The 24,893-nt window shown below is 35.6% G+C and overlaps 1 protein-coding gene across 1 annotated transcript in view; it reads right to left on the bottom strand.

The window, feature by feature from the left end:
* Ns2 (nucleostemin 2) overlaps positions 1–23,857 on the bottom strand; it is a 119,589-nt gene extending 95,732 nt beyond the window's left edge. The window contains exons 1-5 of the mRNA XM_090374563.1: positions 23,703–23,857; positions 22,122–22,209; positions 13,096–13,190; positions 10,619–10,752; positions 3,606–3,704 (exon numbers count right to left, since the gene is read on the bottom strand). Of these exons, the coding sequence (XP_090230689.1) occupies positions 3,606–3,704; positions 10,619–10,752; positions 13,096–13,190; positions 22,122–22,209; positions 23,703–23,775 (489 nt within the window). The 5' untranslated portion in view covers positions 23,776–23,857. The remainder of the gene's footprint in view (positions 1–3,605; positions 3,705–10,618; positions 10,753–13,095; positions 13,191–22,121; positions 22,210–23,702) is intronic.
* Positions 23,858–24,893: the final 1,036 nt, after the last annotated feature.

The raw sequence follows: 24,893 nt of genomic DNA, 5'->3' as shown, positions 1-24,893 counted from the left end.
ACACTAACAAAATAGAGACATTAAAGATAGAATAAAATAAATACTAAACGAGTTGCACATGCTCAGATGCACACATGGTCGTGAGATTGTGCAAACATTTATTTATTCACTAGATCAGTGTTCACTGTTGGTGTACAGACATGTATGGGATTACTGCCAGCATTTGTTCGAGTTTCAAAACTGTTGATTCAAAGATGGGGTGTAGCCTTGTACCCTTGCAGCAATTTAAGGTTTTTGGACAGCTCAATATATTTAACGATTCTAGCCAAAGGCGGTGACGGCAGTGCCAGGATTGGTCGATCACCTCACAATTGCGTCTGGAGTTAAGTTCGTGATGGGTTAACCAGAAATGTTCTGCGATTGCGGAGTGATCAGTATCACCTAGGCGAATCGATCTATCATGCTCTATGAGGTGAACCTGAAGACGTCTTGAGCTCTTCCCTATATAGCAACTGCTGCAATCATGGCAAGTTACACGGTATACTATTCCACTATGCAAGAGAGGGGCGATGGGAGTTTTTATGTTCGAGACCAGAGAACATAAGCTCCTAACAGGGAGTTGTGCGCATTTCATGCGGTACTCACATAGGATCTTAGAAATCTGGTCTGACGTGCCTGGATAGTAAGGAATGTAGGCAGTAGGCATACTGTCACGTAGGGACAATGGCCTCAGATGAGCTGCAAGTTCTTGTATTAGACAGGTGCTTGTAGCAAGCACCTTGAAGCAAGCACCTGTCTAATACATGTGTTGGATACCTACAATTGACTAGGTCAACTTTTACTCTTGCCATCTAAACAGCACTGCATGCGCACTATTCTCTCGAGCCTGGAGCCATTCCAGCTCAGAGGAAGCTAGGCGCACAGAGATTTTCAGAGTAAAGCTGACCTAGTCAAAATAAATAATGAAAAAAAAAAAAAGAAAAAGGAAATAGACAGCCTATGCATTCCCTCCTCCTGTAGGTACCTATCCAGCTGACCTCTGAATTCCACCAAACTGTCAGCCTCTACCACTCATGTAGATAACTTATTCCAGTAATTTATAACTCACTGGCTAAAATAAAACTTCCTGCAATCCAGTCTAAACATCTCCCCACCCCATAACTTGAATTTATGGCTCCTAGTTCAAAAATCATTTATAACCATGAAAATTTCATCCTTATTCATTTTACTTTTGCCTCTCCAAGTCTTAAACACTTCAGTCAAGTCTCCTCTAAGCGGCCTAGTTTCCAAGCTCTGCAAGCCACATATTCAAAGTCTTTCCTCATATGGACTCCCTTTTGCCGATCTCACCAAGTGAGTTACCCATCTTTGGACCCTTTCAAGAAGCACAATGTATTTCTTTAGGTGTGATCTCCATATCTGAACACAGTATTCCAAGTGCGGTCTAACAATAGCCTTACACAATGGGATTATAACATCCTTATCTCTACTCAAAATTGTTCGATAGGACACCATGGGCCTTCCTTGCAACCAGTCTACAATGCTTGAACTTCATGTCTGACCATATCGTAATTCCCAAGTCCCTTTTTCTTTGACTATCAGCTTTAGTTAAACTCTGCCAAGTGTATAAGTTATTTTGGGGTTACTGTTCTCCAGGTGCAATACCTTACATTTTTCTGGTTTAAAGCATAGCTGCCATTTTTCTGACTATTCCTGAAGTCTACCTAGGAAGAAGAAGAAGCTCTACTTGGCAGTGATCATTAATTACTCTACCAATCTTTACGTCATCTGCAAATTTAGAGATCGTGCCCCCTATCCCTTCATCGATGTCATTTATGAAAATCAAAATCAACGGTGGTCCTAATACTGATCCTTGGGGAACTCCACTTCTTACGTCAACCCAATCTGAGGAATAACCATTTATCACAACCCTCTGCTTCTTGTCCTGAAGCCATCCAGCTATCCATCTAAGGATTTTCCCTGTGATTCCAATCTGTTCCAGCTTATAAAGTAACAGCTCATATGGGACTTAGTCAAATGCTTTGCTGAAATTCAAATAAACAATGTTAAAATTATTCCCTAAGTCCGGGTCTTGAGTGACTCTGCCAAAACAGCTAATCAGATTTGTTAAACATGATTTTCTCTTTACAAAACTATGCTGTGTATCCTTCAGAATTCCATTTCTATCCAAATGATCCTGAATTCCACTCTTGATCATTGTCTCCATGATTTTCCCTACTACTGAAATTAGACTGACCTGTCAGTAATTTTCCACTATACTCTTAGAACCACCTTTATGTATTGGAATGGCATTGGCACTTTTTCAATCCAATGGAATCTCTCTTGAGTCCAGTGATACTCTCTTAATTAGCCTTAATAGTTCAATACACTCAGTTGCTGCCTCCCTTAAAATTATAGGGTTTATATGCCATCAACCCCAGGAGCCTTACTCACCTGTAGGCTCAAAGTTTTTGATGTAAACATCTTTGGCAACACCTACTAAATTTTGGACCGTAGTAAAATCAATTTGTCACAATTTTGTGATGTGGAAATGACATCATTTAATGTCATTTCCGTTTCATAACAAATAAAAACGGGGTCAGGAGAGGAGATTGTGCACAGGATCATGGGAGGTGACCTTGGATGCGCTCAGAGCTGGCATAAAACCAGCTGGTTGTGGAAAAACGTTTTATGATTCAGGGCATACCACTTAAGTGGCTTTGGGCTAAACGCTGCTGCCCGTGGCAGAAACCTTTTAATAACTAGAGAAATGGATATCTTGAGGGCAGTGTGCACATCAGCTCCGTCTATCACAATGGCAACCTTACAAGTTGAAGAGCATATAATGTAGGCATTAGAGAACCCATCTGTATTACTGAAGCGATTGTATATTTCCATCAAGAGGCGAATCATAAATAGTTTTCTGCAACTAGCTGGGCCGGTAAAGAACATTTGAATCGAGTCATGATTGGGAGATAACACAGAGCATGACAGAGTGAGCCAAGCTGATAAAAATTTCTGCTCCAAAAGCCCTGCAGAGTCCTTCAAGTCTTAAGTTAATCCAGAAGGCTTTCAGCATATAATCTCTCCTATTGTGTCTGGGCAGAATTGCAGACACCATTAAAATTAATGCCACAAGTTAGGTCAGAATGTATCAGTAGACATTCTGATCTAACTTGTGGCATTTCTTCAGCAGTGTCCTATATTTGTCTAACAAATCAAGAGATCATGTGTGCTTAATAACATTAGTCTCCACATGAATAATAATATTCTCTTTACTCCCCATTACATATATAAAGGACATAATAATATCAATAGGAGAACAAAGCTAAACTGGTAATACTTGAGGCTGCCAGTTTTTAATTTTCCCTCCAACCTTCTCATTTTAAAGATCTTTCCGTCCGATTTGTTTATCTTGGAACCATCATTCTTGACATTTTCTTTTGCCTCCTATTCTTATAAATTACATGAATTCTTAATATAGAAGCAGACATTTACATTAAATAATCATAGTTGCTGCATGCCAGCTTACAATTCTATGTCTCCTTGATGTACATTTTATTTACTAGGGGATTTATTTTTGTTCTTAAAATATTGTATTTTATATTACACATATAAAGGGCATAATAATATCAACAGGAGAACAGAATTAAACTTGGTGATACCTCAAGGCTGCTAGTTTTTAATTTTGGTCGCTTCCTCTGTGCTTTTGGACCAAAGGTTGATTTAAAACTTTCCGTCTCTAAAATATGGACCCTTGCATGCTGCAAAAAAAAAAAAGTATTATTCACATAATATTTAATTTTATTCATAAGAATTAATATGTTATAATGGTTAGATAATACAATGATAATATATAATACACATTACAAAAAAAGTACAGACAACACTTACTTATTGCTTTTAATTAGTAACTAAAAAACTGATTATTAAGTAGAACACTATTAAGTAAAATAAATAAGTTACAGAATGTTAATTACTCAATACATGTTATTACTCAATATATGGTAATTACTTAATATAATTGGACATTTATGTGTATGTACAGGAATGCATATCTTGCTTATTGTGAGATATGAGTATAAGAAACACGTTAAAAAGATTTTATGGTTTGAGATGTAAAATAATTTACCAAAATTAAGGGAAACTAGGTACACACCCTTCCTTTCTGCGAGGGTAAGATACATAATGACATCTACTTTTGACATAATGACCAGGAAGGGTAAGATACATAATGACATCTACTTTTCTGGTAGATGTCATTATATATCTTAATGTAATAAAAATGGAAAAATAAGGTCTTCCTGTTTCTTCAACTGTCTGCTTAGCTTACAATATTCCAAAACAAAATCAGTAGAAAAACAACTTAGGAATACTAACAACTTTCTCTTTACTTTATTGTAAAATCATAAAAAAATATATAAATGAAAATATTGACATTTTTCAGTTTCATCATATGCAAATTTGAGACAAATTAACCCCGAGTCAACCCCAAGGGTTTCTGGCAGTGGGGAGGAATTATAAGAAGGAATGTTTAAATCAACGGGTAAAATTTATTTATTTTTCCTTAAGGAACCATTTCTTTTGTCCATTCCTTCTAATGATTGGTCCACTCCACTTTTACTGCATGCTCTTCCGACAACCTTTAGACCTGGGATTGAGTGAATCTGGGTTGGGGAGAGCAGAGACATTTTTGGGCTTTCTTCTCACTATGGCTGAATTAGCCAAACACTGGCAAAGGTTGCTTGACAAAATTATCCAGTTTTTCTTCTATCAAATCAAAAGAAAATGGTTCTAAAGCCACCTGGTTTTCCCTCCAAGTGGATTAAAAACACCATGACTTATGTGCACAGTTAACAAGTTAATTCTTTATCAGCTACACCAGTTGAATAGAAAGTTGGCATGACTACTTTCTTTATGATTTGAGTTAACATTCAACTAACAAACATATAACATAATACTGAATGTCAATATTTCTTATAATAAATTTAATGCTACATCATAAACTGATGAATTATAGTCTCTGAATAAAAAATTCACTGATACATTCCTTTGATAAGTTACTTGCTAAAGAACCTTCTGCAGTAAGTGAAGTCTGTTCAAAAGAAAATTCTCTCTCTCTCATCAAATATTTCTCATAACATAAATATGCTTTGCAAACTTTACATTAATCACTGGATTTATTCTTCTTCTGATTTAAATCAATAATTATTGAATTTTTATTAAGTTTACAACAAAAATATACTAATGCAGAAATACGAAATTTATGCAAAAATTCTATAATATGGTTTTCATTTGTAACTTTTGTGATATATAGACACGAAGTTGACTTTGAATTATCAGTGGCTATCTATCTAAATATTCAATAATTATAGAATTTTTATTGAGTTTACAACAAAAATACAGTAATGAAGAAATAAAAAAATTTATAATATGGGATTTTATAAAAATTTCTATAACATGGTTTTCATTTGTAACTTTTGTGTATGTTTATACACTGAGTTGGCTTTGAATTATCAACACCTACCTAATGTGGAGCTATATTTTGCCTGCAATACAGCCCATACACATCCTGGCATGGATACCACAAAGTGTTGCAAGATGTTCTATGGCAGTGCTATCCATGCACTGTGCAAGGTATCTAGTAATAGATACCTGCTGCCATAACCGAGTGGTCAGGCACGCAGGTGCATAAGTACACATGCCTTGAGTGACCAGAGTTCAAGCCCGTGATTGCTAAATACGGTGTTATTTCTTGTATTCTGTCTATCTTGTGAACTCCTCTGACCGTTTGGTTGTCCTGGAGTATAAACAGAAATATATATATATACACACACATCATCAAATGGATGTCATAGTAACATCGAATGTCCTTTTCCAGTAGATCATAAAATGCTCAATTTGGTTGAGATCAGATGAATTGGGCAGCCATAGAAGGCAGGAGAATTCATTGTCACATTCCTGAAACTACTTACCAACTTATCAGCCCTTGTGGCATGGCATGGTGTCTTGCTGATAGACGCCAGAGTTGTACGGATACTCTGTCATCACAATGGAGCATACTTGGTCGGGATGATAGAAACGTAAGCATTGCCATTAAGCTATTGGTTAACAATGATCAGAAGAGCCAAGGAATGCCACAAAAACAGCCCCCAAACCACACCACCTATAACCTACTGAATGTCAACAGTGCATCCAGGTGCCATGGCCCCATGTGCTTTCTCCAAATATGGTATGTCCATCAACATGATAGAGTTAGAAACCCAATTCATCACACCAGAAGGCAAATTTACACATCAGTGGTCCAGTATTGGTGATGAAGTGCACATGCAAGGCATAGTTTCTTGTGTCTTGCAATATGAATGGGTACCTGCAACAGCTGTTAACTGCCATAACTAATACGGACTCACTTCCAGCACACAGACCATGCTGCTATTAGTCTTGCTATTCTTACATTGAACTGGGTAGTTAGCAGGGCCATTGTGCTGTGCCACTACTGTTTTATGAGAGACAAGACATACAACACTCACCATGGGTTTCGACCACACACACATGGTTGTCCTATGTGTCATCTCGGGGATGGTTGTTTGACCACTGCAGAACCATTTGTGGTAGACTCAACACACCACAGAATGGAAGCTTGTTATGTTATTGTTATTTTTGGTTTTTAGGAGCATTAGCAACTAAGGCCATATTGCTCCGGGATATGCAGTGGTCATTCCCTGACCTTTCCGCATCCTCCGTATTTGGTGGTGACGGGCTCAAACCCCGGTCTAATCAAGAAGTGTGTGCTATGCACTGCTGCTCCTTCCCACTTGGCTATGGAAGCGCCTACAGAATGGAAGCACTTAACCATGTTGGCTGCTATGCAGATACTGGCACTTGTATGTCTTGCCCCACAACTATTCCATATTCAAAGTCAGAAAGACTTTAACACTGACCCATTCTTCCTCACACACACTCAAAAAACTGATCACGTGTGCAAACTATAATCTTATATCAGCTGTTTTCAACTTTGAGCCTTCACCAGTATCACAGACCAGTCCACTCCTACACAAGGGGGTGTTGCTAATGCAAAGCCAACTCAGTGTATATACATATATATATACTTTTTTTCTTTTTTTTAATATAATGGTAATAGCTACTGCGAAAAGATCTAAACCTCCCAAACACTTCCTAGTTCATTTCACAAATATATGTGGTCTCAATTCTAATTTCAACAATGTCCATTTCCACTTACAGTCTGCCAAACCTCATGTACTTTTTCTGACAGAATCTCAGTTATTGGTTGATTCAACTACTGCTCATCTCAGTTGCCCAAACTATTCGCTGTATGATCCCTTTCACCTCAAAGGTGGTACACTCGTGCATATGTCCGTTCCGATATTCCCTGTCAGAGACTTGGTAATTTGGAATCTCCTCTTTTCAATCTTCTCTGGCTTAAAATCTCTCTACCTCATTGTGTCAAATTCATCTGTTGTCTCTACTGTTCTCCAAACTCCGGTAATCACTTGAAGCTCTTTGACTTCCTCTCTTTGCAACTTGACTTTCTCCAGTCCAACTTTCCTAACAGTGAGGTAATTTTCCTTGGTGATTTTAATGTTCACTACTACAGCAGGCTTCCATTTTCTAGTCACACCGACCCATCTAGTCGGGATTCTGAGGCATTTGCAATTACTAATGACCTTGCACAGATTGTTCATTTACTTACAAGAATACCAGACAATCCTAACCATACAGCTAACACACTTGATCTTATTCTCACAAACAACCCTTCTAAGTACACGGTCGAAGTGAGTGGGCCATTAGGCACCACAGATCACAACTTGGTGATTGTCTCTTCTCCAATGGAGCCTTTATCTCATGACTATTCCCAACCTCATATTGTTTGGCATTACAAGAATGCAAAATGGGATGGCCTGCGAGATTTCTTTTCTTCTTTCCCTTGGTCGGATTACCATTTCAAAACTTCTGATGTCAATGTTTGCTCAGATCATGTCAGTGAAATTATTCTTGTAGGAATGAAATCCTTTATCCCACACTCCACTTTAAAATCCCATCCCTTACCTAAACCTTGGTTTTCCAATAAATGTGCTAAGGCTCTTCAAGAGAAGAATGTTGCATATCGTAATTGGCTTGATTCCAATTCTTCAATTTCATTTTCCTACACTAAAGCTCGCAACAATTGTAAAGCAGTTATTAATCAGTTCAAACTAGATTTTGAACACGCTAAGAGTAGAAAACTTGCTTCTTGCACTAATGGTAGCCAAGCATTCTGCGCTCTTGCCAAAGCTATTGGCTGCAACCTTTGCCCATCTCTGCTCCCATCTCTGTCAAAACCAAACGGTTCTGTTGTCACTTCAGCCAAGGATAAAGCTCACCTGCTAGCATCTTTTTTTTCTTTCAGCTCATGTATTAAAGATCTTGGTAAAACACCTCCCACCATTCCCAACATGCTCCATTCAATGCCTCCTGTGGTCTTCTGTCAAAAGGATGTCAGAAGGGTTTTTACGAATCTTGATGCTAAGAAAGCGCCAGGTCCTAATGATATTTCTCCACTTGTTCTCAAAACCTGTGCTCCTGAACTTACTCCTGTTCTTTGCCACCTTTTTTCACTTTCTTATTCCAAAGGTGTTTTTCCTTCTGCTTGGAAATTTGGTCACATCCAGCCAGTTCCTAAAAAAGGTGACAAATCTTTCCCATCCTATTGCAATTACTTCTGCTCTTTCTAAAGTAATGTAGAAATCAATTGACTGCCAACTCTTAAACTACCTAGAAACCTTCCATCTGATCAACGATCGCCAGTATGGATTCCGTCAGTGTCGATCCACTGGTGATATTCTGGCTTATATTACCCATTTATGGATAAATTCAATGGAAAAGTTCGGTGAAACACAAGCAATTGCTCGTGGCATCTCAAAGGCTTTCGATCGTGTTTGGCATAAAGGTCTTCTAAACAAGCTTCCATCTTATGGTTTGTCAACTGTTTTTTGTAATTGGTTATTCAGTTTTCTCTCTGATTGCTCACTGAGGGTGATGGTAGATGGCTCTCTGTCTTCTAACGTTTCCACTAATGCTGGTGTCCTCCAAGGTTCCAATCTTTCTTCCACTCTTTTCCTCTTGTATATTAATGACCTTCCATTGACTGGAAATCCTATCCATAGTTTTGCCAATAATAACACATTGCATTCCACTTCTCATTTTGAAAAACCTTGCCCTGCTCAATCAGCTTCAACTTTTCGAACATCCACTACCAATTCCTTAAATGCCGATCTCCAGGTAATTATCCAGTGGGGCAAAAACAACTTAGTTGATTTCAATCCTTCTAAAACTCAGTCTTGTCTTATATCTCGCAAAAAGGATTCTTCTGCTCCTATGCTTATCTTTGGTGACACTCCGATTTCTAGGCAAAATGATATATCACCTCTGGGGATTACCCTGACTTCTAATCTCTCTCTCTTGGCACAAGCACATTACAAATATTGCTTCCTCTGCATCTAAAAAACTTGGTTTACTCTTTCACTCTTGGCGTTACTTTTCTTCAACAGCTGTTCACTCTGTACAAATCGTAAATCTGCTCTACCATGGAATATTGTTCCCACATCTGGGGCAGTGCCCCCAAAACCTCCCTCAGGCTTCTAGATTCCATTCAGAAGAGGGCAGTTAGGTTAATTAATGACTCATCTCTAACAGTCTCTCCACTTGCTGTCTCATAGACGTACTGTTTCTTCTGCATGCCTTTTCTACAGATACTTCTATGGACACTGTTCTTCTGAAATGGCTTCTATAATTCTCTCTCTCTCTCTCTCTCTTTCAAAACAGTCCAAACTCGTGTCGCCATCAGCCAACATCCGTTTACTGTCCAACTTCAAACTCACAGAACCAACTTTTTATCTTCCTCGTTTATTCATTTAACTGCCGTTTTCTGGAACAACCTTCCTTCATATGTATTTCATGAAAATTACAGTGTACAGAAGTTCAAGTCTAATGTCAACAAATAACTTCTTTCTGTTTTTTATCATTTTGAAACAATTTCATTGCAATCATGAAGTAATACTTCATGATTGCAATGAATTCCGATTAGGCAATGGCATCACTAAATAAAGAAACCAGGGAATCAAAATTTTGGATCCAAACAGTTTTGATCCCCCCCCCCCAGATGAAGGCACAAACAATGCGAAGTTTGGTTGCACTAATGCAAAGTTTGGTTCCACTCCTGGGGATCTGAATGAACAAATAACAGATTGTGGACAAACTTTCTTCTTTATATATAAGTTAAATCTTAGCTGACGTGCCACATTTAGTGTTCTACAGACATTTTGGTATTCATCTAGTTCAATTCACTTAACAGCCAATTTAAACTCCAATATTAAAGCTTTGCATTGCTTTCCTCAACACTAGTAGATATGGAATGGGTTATGTTTTTGATTCTTATTGACTGAATTCAAGGATCAAAACTAATCATAAAGCAAAAGAATACAAGTTTTAGTTTTTGGTTAACATAAATTTAAATCCAACACAGGTGACGGTATTGAAATATCTTTCGAGCATATATATACTATAGTTTAAGTAAAACATCAGAACACTAGTTTTGTTATTCAGCTTCACTCAAATACAAATACTAGATATATGTTATAATTTTCAGTATAAGATTAAAACAAATATCAAATAAGCTCACCTTTGCTCTCTCATTCAGTAATGTGACAGGCAGTTTAGTTTGCCTCATAATAACCTGGTATGGATCTCTAATGGCTTTTCCAAGCTCTTCTTGAAACCTCTGTAAAGCTGACTGGGTTATCACCCGAGTGTTACCTGAAAATACATTGTACAAGACAAGAAATATAAGTATTGTGTGTTTCTCAAAATGTAGCCCTATTTCAATTTAAAAAAAAACTGGAATAGAGTATGTCAAAAATCTGTACTCCCTATGTAAAATAAAATGGCTGCTATATTAAATAAAAAATATATTGCATATACACATACACTAATCATTTTACTTAATCATAGTACAAACCAACTAACCATTGGCCTTCATTTTCAAGGAATAGGATGATCCTTCTTCATGTTCAAAATGACATCTCTGTGAAATTTTCAATATTTTTGTTTGGAATAGTTAGTAGTTTTCATAGTTTGAACAGCAGTTTCTTAAATAACGTTTCCAATGAACTGTAAAATGGATAAATCTGGGTTTCAAGGTCGACAGAGGGATTTTCATCTATCAGAGAAAATATAGTTAAAATAACATATATTCCCTAACTCAGTGGTTTTCAAACAGGGTGCCGCAACAACATTCCAGGGGTGTCACGTAATTCGGGTTTATTTTTTTAATTTTTATATTTATTTCATTATAAATGGGTGTAAGGTATCTATTTAATTTTGTGGTGATCTATAATTGATGTTTATTTAGTACCTCTATATAAAGGATAAAATTATATATATATGTGTGTGTGTGTGTGTGTGTGTGTGTGTGTGTGTGTGTGTGTGTGTGTGTGTGTGTGTGTGTGTGTGTGTGTGTGTGTGTGTACACAGAATCGGATCTAACAGGCAGAAAATTGAGTAGGGGTGCCACAGAATAAAATAAATTACTGAGGGGTGCCGTTATTAAAAAAAGGTAAAAAAAACCACTGCCCTAACTGATAACACACAAAAGAGGATGACTCTTGTTGTAGCCATCTTCATTTGTCTCTTAACACTGAAAAAATTATGTTGACTGGAAGTGGAATAGAAAAAAAATAAAAAAATCACAACATTACAAGCAAACATCACGTGCCCAATGTGAAATTTCTTGTAATCCTAGTCTAGATCATGATATGTGAAAGATCTTGCTCAAGTTTCTCATAATAATGAGTCTGATCTGACCAACAAACATTTGAACATTCACTAACATTTACAAGTTAATTTCAAGTGGTGCATGGTCTTCCAGTTCCCCTAAACTATGAACCTGGAATTTTATTTTACTCTGGGTAAAATAAGATAAATAAGATTTTAAATACTAATATCAATTTTTTTTAAATACTAAAGGATATAAAAACTTGAATTATAAAGTATTCCATAAATTAAGAAAAATAACTGAGCAGTACAACCCAATTTTGTCCCCTCCCCGAGGGTTTGGCTTCCTCCTATCACTTCTTGAAATTCTAATGTTATCAGCTAATATGGCTAAAGTGATGAGATGAAAGCTTTCTAATCTAGTTGTGTGGGTTCAGGATACATCTTTGCTAAGTAGTGGACTATAAGTACGAACAGGGTACAAGGTGTACTTTCCCAAGAGTTTCGGAGTGTGGGTGGGTGCTGCTTAGTCATTTTGCTTAGTCATCAAGAGAAACCATCCTCGCAAAGTTCAAAATACATCTGAGATTACACAATCATGCACTCCCCCTTGTAGTGGAACAAATTCTTAATGTTTAATCCTAACGTGAAAAAACACTTATCAAATTTACTGCTGACATTTGTGTAGAGCTGCTAATACTAGCCTGAATGTGTGTGACAATTTTGGATTTGAAATTAATACAATAAAGATGGGGATGATGTCCAACTAGTGGTCTGCAAACTACATACAGCCCTCTAGTTAGTTTTGTGTAGCCAATGAGGTATTTTCCCATTTTTCAAAAGAGGCAGTGTGAAACTTGTCTAAAACATTTTATGGTTTTCATAAAATGTCTATGATAAAGCATTTCATAAAATGTGCTTACTAAATATTATGTGTAATTTTGCAATCAATTTCACATTAATCTAGTAAATAACTTTTTGTCAGAAGCAAATTCATTAAATTTTTCTAATTTTGGTGTGTAATATTACTACATGTTAAATTTAAATAAATGCTTTAAAATTTTGAGTCTAATTCTTATTTGTATGCTTGTGCTTCAAGACCATTGAAGGGAAGATATTTTGTACTGGAAAAACTATTTTTTTATGATGAAGTCTGCAAATATGTACAAGGGTATATGTTCATGTCAGACGGCACCTGGGATTTCTCCCATCTCTGCATGTACAAGGGTATAGGTATAGGTATAGGTATGTTGAGGGTCTGACGGCTCCGGGGATTTCTCCCATCTCCGCTGTACAAGGGTATAATGAGGCCCTTGGCAGTTTGAAGTTGAACAGCCCTGCAATAAGGTACCATACATAAAATTAAAATCCATAATATATACTTACCAAACCATTTTTGATTTGGAGCTATCCTAGCTACTGAACCAGATGATAAAGTTGATTGAAATGGTGCTGGTCGTACAATTTTTCCTTGCTTATTCCTGTATTAAAATTTTAAAAAAATATTTGTACTTTTTAACTCATCAAAATTTAATGAAAGTAAATTAAACAATAAACAAAAAGCAGATTATCTCAAATTATGTTCACTGTATTTTAATAAATATTTATGAAGAAAAGAAGTAAAATGTGACAACAAATATACATGTGAAAATTGATAGGGAAACTACTCAATTATTTATTAGACAAGGAGCATGACTAGTAAAATATGAAGAATAACAAATCGATTAAGATTTGTTATTCTTACATGAAAATTTCAAAATCATTGTGTATAGGTAAGTTACTATGAAACATGTTCAGTAACTTGCCTATACACAATAACACATTAATCACCCAATCATCTGTAGTTAGTCTGAGTAAGTGCATAATGAGCTGAAGGTGTTTTATATGTTTTAAAATGAGTAATTTTACTGAGTAGCAAATTTGCATCAAATTTTGTTCCAATTTAGGAAAAAGTGCAACACAAACCTACAAAATGTAAAGAATAGCTTTAAGGGAAGGTGTTTTGTGTCATTCAATAAGTTTTCAGTAGTTCACAAAGTTTATAGAGTGGCACTTGTTGAAGATGATCCTCACTCTGGCCGCCATTCCACTTCAAAACCAATAATTCAATCACTCGTGTTCATGATCTGATCAGAAATGATCAAAGTTTAGCTTACTATTTGTGAATTTAATAGCGAAACTGGTATATCCTATGGGGCATGTCAATCAATTTTAACACAAGATTTGAGAAGGCAACATGTTTCAGCCAGGCTTCTGCCTTGTGTCATCATCACAGAGAATGGAAAGTTGTCACATATTAGGATCTTTGTTTACATACTGCTCTTCACCCACACTTTATTTCTTCCATCATTACTGGTGACAAATAATGGGTATGTGACGATGACTCAGAAGCAAAAGCACAGTCGTCTTGAAGGAAGACTTCTCCAAGGCCAACAATAAGCAATTTTGATGAAATGTGAAGACCCAGCTTATCATATTTTTTGTCACAGTATACTGTTCATTATGAATTTGTCCTGTATGGTCAAACAGTGAATGGGGAATATAAAAAATAGCTCTACAGTTATCGCACAAAGCTGCTTGGAGAAAAAGACTGGAAAAGTGGGCTTTGAGGAATTGGCACTTTCATTTTGGTGATACCCCTGCACAGGCAACATTTTCCATTCAAAAATTTCCTGAAAAGGATTCCACCATGTTCTGCTCTCTATCTGCCATACTCACCATACTTAATTCCATGCGTCCCCTCCCCCCAAGTTTAAAACAACTTGAAAGGTCACAGATTCACAACAACTGACAAAATTATTGAGAATGTAACACTGAAGCTATTAACAATTCCAAAAGAAGACTATCACGAATGCTTTCAGAAATTACAGAAGCATCAGATTCAGTGTATACAGTGTCAAGAAACTAATTTGAAGGAGATTCATTCAAATTTCGGATAAGCATCATCATTTCTCAAATATTACTTCAGTTCCTGAATATTTTGATCATACCTCATATGTCTTCAATCAGTATAGTATCTCTACTTTCATGGCATGCCCCATACCATTTTCTCATACTGAGAAAGAAGATGCCAATTAATGAAAAAGGCAGTAACCTGAAATTCATGATAAATATAGTCATAAGTCCATGAAGATGTCTAGGAGGAATACAATCTGAAATGCATCGCCACAGAATATCTCTATTGGAAAAGAGAGATAGAAAGATAGGTATTATATCCTCACTCTCCAAGTACAGATCCGAGCTTTTAGATAGCATTACAACATATATAATAAATGTTAATTTTTACTATCATCATTAGTAAATAGTAAGTCATTTTTAAAAAGGGAGAGTATGAATATCAATATTCATACAATAAATAACAAATATGAACATGAAATAATAAAGTGGGGATAATCATATGTGGATGCTTATCAAAATATAATAAATAGATGATGACACTTTTTCCATGTGAATTAATGTTTAGTCTTGCTATTTTAACTATAAAGAGATTATAAACTTCATTTACTAGTGTAATCTATAAGGAAAAGGCTACATTTATGGATCTGCCATGCGATCCTATCTTCAGGTTTAAAGTTGGTATGGTCAGAATATGAGAATAGCAACCTCTACTAACAAAAATAAATGCAAGAATTTTTGCACCCTAAATTTAAAAAAAATATTGAGTGTATGGTGACCAAAAAAAGAATATCAGTATTGTGAAACATGATATCTTCAGAAACGGAAGACACAAGATACCTGAGTTTGTTGTAAACCTCTCACATATTTGTATATTTCGTTGCTGCCTAAATGCAGCAAGCAAACAAATTCGCATAACTACAACTGCAATGATTTTCATAATTCCCCCAGTCTCTTCCCCCTGGTGTGTGTGTGTGTGTGTGTGTGTGTGTGTGTGTGTGTGTGTGTGTGTGTGTGTGTGTGTGTGTGTGTGTGTGTGTGCGTGTGTGCGTGCGCGCGTGCGCGGGTGCGTGCGTGGGTGCGTGCGTGCGTGCATGCGCGCGCGTGTGTGCGTGTGTGTGTGTGTGTGTGTGTGTGTGTGTGTGTGTGTGTGTGTGTGTGTGTGCGTGTGTGTGTGTGTGTGTGTGTGTGTGTGTTAATCTATCTGTCAGACATCCAAAACCATAAGTTTTCTTGGCACAGACAACAGATTTTTTTTATATAACCCATACCAGTAGCATGGGGATATGTAAGAACAAATATGATTAGTGAAAACAGGAATGGACAGGGGAGGGGGAGAAATACTATCTCACTAGAAATTCATTAAGTTGCATTTCCTCTTCAGTACAATATAGAAGCATTTAAACCCTGAGGTATTATTTGATAATTCAAAGTACCTAAAATGCAACAGAATATGTACCTTACCTAACTCATAAAAGCAGCCTTACTTGTTCATAATACAGTCAGTCCTCGTATAACATGTGCTTACACTACATGAATTCGATCATACACAATTTATAAATAGGGGAACGATATTGTATATAACACAAACCGAATTCGCTTATGGTTGGTTGGTTATTGGAAGATTAATGGCGCATCAGCATCTAAGGCTATCGTGCGCCAAGTCTAAGGTAATAAAATATAAATATGTAAAAATATAAAATAGCATATCCAGTTAATTTGCTTATGCACGATTCGCCTTTGTGTTTACAAGAAATGGCAGTCAAATGCGGAATCACCCCAACTGAACGCAACACGATAGGAATGAAGAGAAGATTCTGAAATTGTATTTATGTTTTTTATATCAGTGAAGGGGAAACACATTTCACCATAATAACGTAAAAATCCACACAATTCCAGCTTTCGGTATTATCGCAAATGCAATTAGATCGAGTTTACTACCAGTTTATAACAGATTCCACTAGCAGGAACGCAACTGGAAATTGTTTTTATTGTTTTATGGTAGTAACCTCCAGAAATGTGCTTTAGTAAAATGTGAGCCAGTGAGGTGTTCACAGTGTGTCTCTGCCTTTACTGTGTTGTTTATTCAGTTACTACACGTGCGCAGCTTTGTTTATGTGTATCAAGCGTGCCTCCTCATTTTGTAATTGGGCTTTATTCCCTAAAAATGAGTAAAATACTTAAAAGGTGTGAAAAGGAAGCATCCTGGTGAAGACACTACAGATTCAAAGAGAAAAAGAAAAGCAATATAGATAAACAGAGGCGGACTGGATCAAAAATTCTTACCCGGGAAAATTTGTAGTGGCCTCGTACTAGCGTTTATGGCCAAAATCACACAGGCCTCTGACCCACCGGAGTTTCCCCGATAAGGTTTATGGCCAGTCCGCCTCTGTCAATAGAGAAAAAATATGAAATTGTGAAATGCTTTGAGCGAAATGAAAGACCATGTGATATTGCAAATGCTACAGGCCTAAATGAGACAACACCAAGAATTACAAAGAATGCAGAGAAAATAAAAACAACTTTCATAGCAGGAACAACTCAAAGTGTAATTAAAATCCATTAGATTAAGACACAAAGAATTGGAAGAGATGGAACGGCTGTCATCTGTTTAGATAGAAAATCAAACAAAAATCAAATTTTTCTTACGATAGAAGCAAAAGCATTAGCAATATTTTATTACAATAATTTACTGTTTTTGGTAATGTTTTGGTTACAAATGTGTGTTCGATCTTGGGTGGTCGGCACCTAACCATATTTTTCCCATAGGGTCTGTTATTTATATTGCACAATTTTGCATTGCACGAGGGTTTCTAGGAACACAACTATCGTGCTATACGAGGGCTGACTGTATTCCTAAAAATCTTAACACTGTTAGCATTGACTAACAGTTCAACAAATAAATTTCTTAAAATCTGATTTATGGCATTTAAGTAGAATGTAAGGAGACTCTCAGACCTTGTAATTCCAATCTTTATTCTGCAGTCCTCCATGTAGAAAGTTGTGGAACCAGTTTACTAGCATGCCTTCACTCCTATATTGAAATAACTAGTTTGTTGTGTTACTGTTATCTGACCCATTATACCTAGACAAACATTGAATACACATTTGGTGTTTCCTTATAGGCTACACTAGTGGTTTTTGACCGAGTACAACAACATTCTAGGGGTGCCACGTAATTTGGGTTTAAGTTACTTAAACTTATTTTTTTTTTAAATTTAAATATTTATTTCATTATAAAAAGGTACATCCTTATAATTATATTATTATAGTAACTATATAACAACTATATAATAATATTATAATTATATTATTATAATAACTATTGTATAACATTTTTTTAATATTATATATACAGTTTTAGTTCATGTATAACTGTCTCTGGTGGTGCCCAGACTGATGTCCATCACCTTTATTCATGTATCCAAGTGGAACATAAAAAAAAATAAATAAATAAAATATATATATATATAAAAAACAGTAGGCAGACCACTTATCCACCAGGAAGTAGGCAACACACATGCAACCACATCCCGGTGTCCAACCCCGCACATGGGTCTAGTATACTGCCTGTGTAAGTAACACAAAAATCCCGCACCCACCAGTAGTTGTGCAAGTCTGATGGGTGCCAGCGTCTCCCACTTCTAGGCTGCCCAAACCTAAGAGCAAAAAATATATATAATAAAAAAATAAATAATAATAAATAAATAAAAATTTACCCCCCCCCCCAAACCCCACCTCTCTTTAACCAGCCTGCAGGGAATAATCCTGCTTCGGTAATTTCTACTGATGCCAGCAAACAAAGCAAAAACTAATAAAAAAAAATAAAAAAAGATTCCCCTTTACAGGCTCGCCAAAGAAATTAAAAAAATACTCCCAAAGCGCAATCCCGCATCAGTAATATTTAACTGATGCCAACACAAAAAAAAAAAAAAAAAAACAGTTACGCAGTCGTACTAAAAACCTAATCTACACTAATCAAAATAGAGAGCCTCTTCCTTTTAAGGAATATGCTCCTACAAAATTCCTGTAATATCTTAAAATGTTTTTCATCAATCGACCATTCAGTTTCAGTTCCCCTATTCAATGCAGGCAAGCAAGCTCTTAATTTACTTCTAAATTCTTCATAAATTGGGCAATCATACAAAACATGATCCTAAGTCTCGTTGAACCTACAGGAGCACAAGGGATCTGTTTCCAGACCTAGATCACATAGCTTAGATTTTAATGTGCCATGTCCCGTTAGCAAATAAGACACTTCCATAGTTGGGTAAAACCATTTAGTCTTCTTACCCGTATTAAAACTTACTTTTGGAATAAACAGCCTGGTAACATATCCAGTATTACTTGTGCTCCAACGGTCCGGCCATATTTCATTTAACTTTAACCATATATTTTTTTCCTCAATTTTCCCATCTACCAAAATGTTATTAGTAATACCCAAAAATGAAATCTGAATTCCCTTTCTCAAGAAATAGCTAAATGCCCTAAACGCTATATATAGATCTAGCGGAAGGGTGCCAGCAATTACCTGGATTGCATGCGTAGAAACGGTTTTACATACTCTTAATATTGTTAGCAACATGGATCTCTGAATTGAGTTAATCTTATTCCTAAATTTAATTACATTAATTCTCTTAAACCAGACAGAAGCAGTGTATGATACTATAGGTAAGAATATAACCTTATAATATAACCCAAGGACTCTTTTACCGAGTCCCCAGTCCTTTCTAGTAATCCTTACAATAGAGTAAATTTTTTAACCTTGTCAGTCAGATATTCAAGATGTGCCACAAACGACATATTATCATCTATAATTACACCAAGGTGCTTGACCTTAGAGACCAAAGGTATCTGCTTATTATTAATAAGTACATGAGGAGGCCTACTGTAATCATGACAATCAAGTGTATCATCATGCAGCCACATATTAAGTACCAGATTCCAGAAGACTGGACCTAACACTGATCCCTGTGGGCAACCCCTGTTAATATCTCATTCAAATTTAGAATGTGGTGCCTTAACAATAATTCTCCTCCCATTTAAGTAATCTCTAATTATTCTGTATAATAAATCCGGGTACTGTAGTGTTTTCAAAGAGGCCAACACACTCTCATGCCAAACAGTGTCAATTATATATGTATATTATATATACAGTAGACTCTCAATTTTCCAGGATAGATAGTAAAAAAAAATTCCCGGATAATCGATTTTCCAGTTAATCCAAAAAGACAGTAAGTCCCCGACATACGTTCCAGGACTTCTTACGTAAGTTGAGTTTTACGTAAATCGCAAATGATTAATAAAATATTGCTACTATATCCCTGATATGCCAAAATTACATAAACCACATAATATCCTCAGAAGGATGAAGAACAACAGTTATATATTTTTAATTAGTCCAATTAAAAACTTTATCTGGGGACAGCAGTGAAGTAGCCGGAGTGGCACATAAGAAAAGAAAATAAAAGTAAGAAAAAAACGCATGCTATTGTACTGTAAAAACTGATATGTATTTCGTAGTCCTGGTTATTAGAGTTGACTTTATTGGTGGTGATGCTTCACCGCTTCTTGTATTCTGTCTTTCTCCTTTATTGTGTTCACCACTGCCACTGACAAATCTGAATTCCGCATGATACTTGTTAATGTTTGAACATTTTCATACATCCTTATTATTTATTCACTCTTTACATAATTTATTTGCTTTACCCTTTCTTAAACTGTAACTATTTTAATTTTCCGATCCAACTCAATCGCTTTCTTTTTCTTGGTAGATTTACTAGTACTGCTTCGGCACCATGATAACAGTCAAAATGAAATTTTCTGAAAAGAACTTCACAGGGTTAAGGCAAAAACTCACTATTATCAATCATCCCATGCAAGCTCGCATTTTACTAAAGCACATTTCCGGAGATCACTGCCATAAAACAATAAAAACAATTTGCACTTTGCAGGTTACTGGGCTTTTCTGTTAGTGCAATTCATTATAAATGGGTAGTAAAGTCGATCTTATTGCATTTGCGATAATACCGATAGCTGGAATTCTGTGGGTTTTTTACATTATTATAGTGAAATGTGTTCTCTTCACTGAAATCTTCAGTCATATAAAAAAATATATAAATAACGCAGTCTGAAGCTACGTAAGTCAGCGACTTACTGTATCGAAAAATGTTCAGCAACCTACGTAAAAAGCATGGTAATAAATAAAAAACTTACCACACACTACTCACGTGTCCAATACGATGCTTCCCTTTATTTTTTATGATGTCAATTTTAAATTGAATACTTGCCCTTATTTTTTAGTGTCACAACATCATAATGGTTCTTTAGCGATTTAACGGATGCACCATTTTCAAACTTTTGAAGAATTTCATGTTTTTGTTTAATTGAAATCACAACTCTTGTGTTTGCCCATCATTTTAGCAATTTTTAAACAAAAAAAAAAAAAAAAAAATAGTTGGTCTTTTTTTTTTTTTTTTTTTTTTTTTTTTTGAGTGGCGGGTGTGAAGACAGCGGGAGTTGCTGTTGTTGTTGTTTTTTAGGAACATTAGCAACTAAGGCCATATTGCTCCGGGAATATGCGGTGGTCATTCCCTGACCTTTCCGCATCCTCTGTATTTGGTGGTGACGGGCTCGAACCCCGGTCTAATCAAGAAGTGTGTGCTACACACTGCTGCTCTCTCCCACCTGGCTACGGAGGCGCCCCAGCGGGAGTTGCAAGATAATAGGTACACTAATCTCCCAATGGCGACTTATAACGCCGCTTCTTGTAGCTTATTTACGACTTGCAAAACATCTGTTTATACCTTTATATTTATTACTCAAATTTTATATAAGATTTCTGGTTTATTATTTTTATTTATTTATTTATTTTTTTTTTTAATTTGGAGTCATGAAGTGTCCTGGTTAATCTGATCCTGGTAAATCAAGAGTCTGCTGTGTGTGTATATCTATATATACTCTCTCTCTATATATATATATATATATATATAGAGAGAGAGAGAGAGAGAGAGAGAGAGATTCAGATCAGATCTAACAGGCAGAAAATTGAGTAGAGGTGCCACAAAATAAAATATATAAAATAAATTACTTAAGGGTGCTATTATTAAAAAAAGGTTTAAAACTGCTGGACTACACTGGCAAGCATATTAATTGGTAAAAAAAATATACAACATATTACAATTAGTAAGTCTTAAACATGACATAGAAAACAAACCACAAGGAGATCGATGTGTACTTTTTGCAACACCAGCAAAAAGTAAATGACTTTGAGTCTTATTATTGGTTACTGAAAATAAAATAAAACAAAACTTTAGAGAAAATTGAAGATGCTTGAATTCAAAAGTAAGTTATTGGGCATCACTGTTATTTTCAGTTACTTTTCAAAAAATAAATAAATGCACATAATTTGATGGCAAAATTACTATACAACAAAAAATGCATTTTAGCTAAGTCTTGGCTTAAATAAAAAAAATATTTAAACCTTATAATATGTGAAGAATAAACAAATGCCTTACCTTTTAGGCTTGCAATTTTTATACATCAACAGACGATTGATGGTAGATTTGTCTCTAAGATGTGTTTGATTGGCATTTCTTGGCCTATCTATATAATAAAAAAAAATTAATGTAAGTTAATGTGTTCTGTAAATATAAGAATATCAGCAGGAAGGGGTGGGAGTATTTTCTCCATTAAGAAATTAATTTTATAAAATGTGAAGTAAAATCATCACCATACATATGTACATAAAATTATTTCTACACACAAGTAAACATACACGTAAAATGTTATGCATATTTATTAACATAAAATGTTAAGAGATATAGAAGGAATGAGTCTGCATGTTTTGCACTTCTAATGGTAAATGATGGAACAGTTAACTTTTTGTAATATAAGATTGTAGGTCACTCAATGTATAAGAAGATGAAGTAGGGGTGTGGGGGTGAAAAATAAAACTGAAAAACTGAATAATGGAGGTAAGTGGCCTGCTGTGGGAGAAGGATACAGGATTGAGAGAATGGTAGGGGATAAGTTGAAAAATAAAAATATGAACTGAACAATGGGTGGGAGAGAGGGTAAGATTGAGTGTGAAAGGTTACATGGAATGGAGTATGACGGAGAGTAGTTTTTACATGTGGTTGCTGAGAAATGAGCAGTCAGTTAGAATTATCTCAATTACTCATCATTAAACATAAAAAAAAACACACAACATGGACCAATGTTTGGCTGTTCATTATAGTTTTGAACCAGCCAATTCCAGAATATAAGGATCTCAACATGAAATAGTCAAGTTTTGCAGAATCACCAGAACAGATGGCTCATACTAAGGTCAACCAAAAACTTTCCCTTAGCTGAAGACAGGTGTCATAAGCTCTCCAAAACACACACAAACAACAGTTCCCACACATATGCTGAATAAAGATGGCATACATTTCACAAAAGTTTTATAACTATAATTTCGCTATTTTATGTTGGTGCTACATCCACATTTTCATAAAATTGAATAGCATCATGTTTATACGTAGCCAACTACTCAGTAGTTAAACAGTTACAAAAATAGCATCATTTAAATGTATCTCATATTGTGGAGGTATACTTTGCAACTGGGTTGTCATCATTGAAATACCAGTGTAGCTGCCGCCCAAATAAAATTTTAAAATTTTATTTTAAAAAAATAAAATATTTTTTTATTTAAAAAGTATATAAATATATATATCCTCTATCATTATTAGGTTTTCTTCGCATACACACATTGTTTCGAACATTATGTGAATATATGTGCTAGAACAAAATATTAATTTTCAATACACTGTATTATAATTTGGTATTATTAGGCAGTCAAACTTGCAGTTTATTAGTTATAATAGAGATGTTTATGCTTGTAAACTAAGCCTCTCAAATTAAAGGCAATTATGCGTCCTGACGAAACTTTTACAGGACTTTAAAACATATACAATATACAAGAAAAAAAAAAGTGAAACACAGGAGACAAAACTGCATATACAAGAAATCTTCAGATTTATATAATTGAAATTGGACGTTTCCCATTAATAACAAGCCCGTCAGGATAATGATTATTGCCAAAATATTATTCACACCTGGGTTCAAACTATGATTTCCTTTACGAAATCCTTCTTTGACTTTAGGCTCTTTCTTCTTTATTTTGGCCATCGCTAATCGGTTGAATGGCACAAATATTACTCAAAACAAATGAAATGTTACGATGTAAAATCACTGTAAAAGCGACAAAAATTTTCACGTGTAAGAGTTTTTAATGTGGCGCCACCTTTCGTTTTGTAAGTAAAACGAAAGTATCCCTGGCTTCATCACGAAATTATCCCCATTATCCCTGATTTTATCCTGAAATTAGAACTGAGCACTCACCGTATAGAAAAGCCTGGACTGAATTCCCAAAATTTCCCATTATTATAAATAATGTGGATATTTATAATAATGGGAAATTTTTCATTATATGCCAAAGTTGAGAAATATTTCCAGTAGATGACAACGTGGTTGTAGTTGGTTTTTAGAAGCATCGTTGACTAAGGCCACGTTGCTCCATGTATATTGTCTGTAAATTGCAGGTGTTCTGAGGTCGATTATTTGTTTGCTGAACGAAAAAACCCTCGTTTCCGGGAGAAAAAACCACACCGACTAACTCAGCTACGTTGTGAAAAAAACCCATAAAAAATCCTCCCTTTATCGACAGGATTCAAACTTAGGTCTTTTCCACCTGGTTTGGAGAGGCCTGCGATCCTGTCAACGGTGCTATCCACGAGGGCTGACAAGGTGGCACTGTAAATGAAAGATCGTTGCACTGTAAATGAAAGATAGTGGCACTGTAAATGAAAGATCATGGCACTATAAATGAAATTTTTTTAAAACGTTTGTTACCCAACAAACGTTTAAAAAAAACTTTTAATCTTTTAACATTTAATGAAAGAACTTTCTCAAGCTCTTTTGTTAAAAACAACTTTGTCATGCTTCAGGGGAAAAGAGCTCGTTTTCATATACAGTAGATTGAGTAAAGTGATTAGGATATTCGAAGAAATGGGTAATTTAGCCCCAGCTACAGCCCTTGTGGGCAAAAAAAAAAAAAAAAAATATGATATTAGGGTCCCCCGTAAATGATTACATCTGCCCATATATTTATTTGTCTGTAAATTGCATGTGTTCTCGCAATTTACAGACAAATGATGGAAGTTTGTTCCAACTATCAACCACCCGCTGGCTAAAGGCGAATTTACACACATCTATTCTACAATTGTCTTTCCTTCATTTGAATTCAT

This window comes from Mastigoproctus giganteus, chromosome 5 (genome assembly GCF_048544385.1).
Source record: "Mastigoproctus giganteus isolate SK-2022 chromosome 5, ASM4854438v1, whole genome shotgun sequence".
NCBI lineage: Eukaryota > Metazoa > Arthropoda > Arachnida > Uropygi > Thelyphonidae > Mastigoproctus > Mastigoproctus giganteus.
This window is presented reverse-complemented; position numbering and strand designations above follow the sequence as displayed.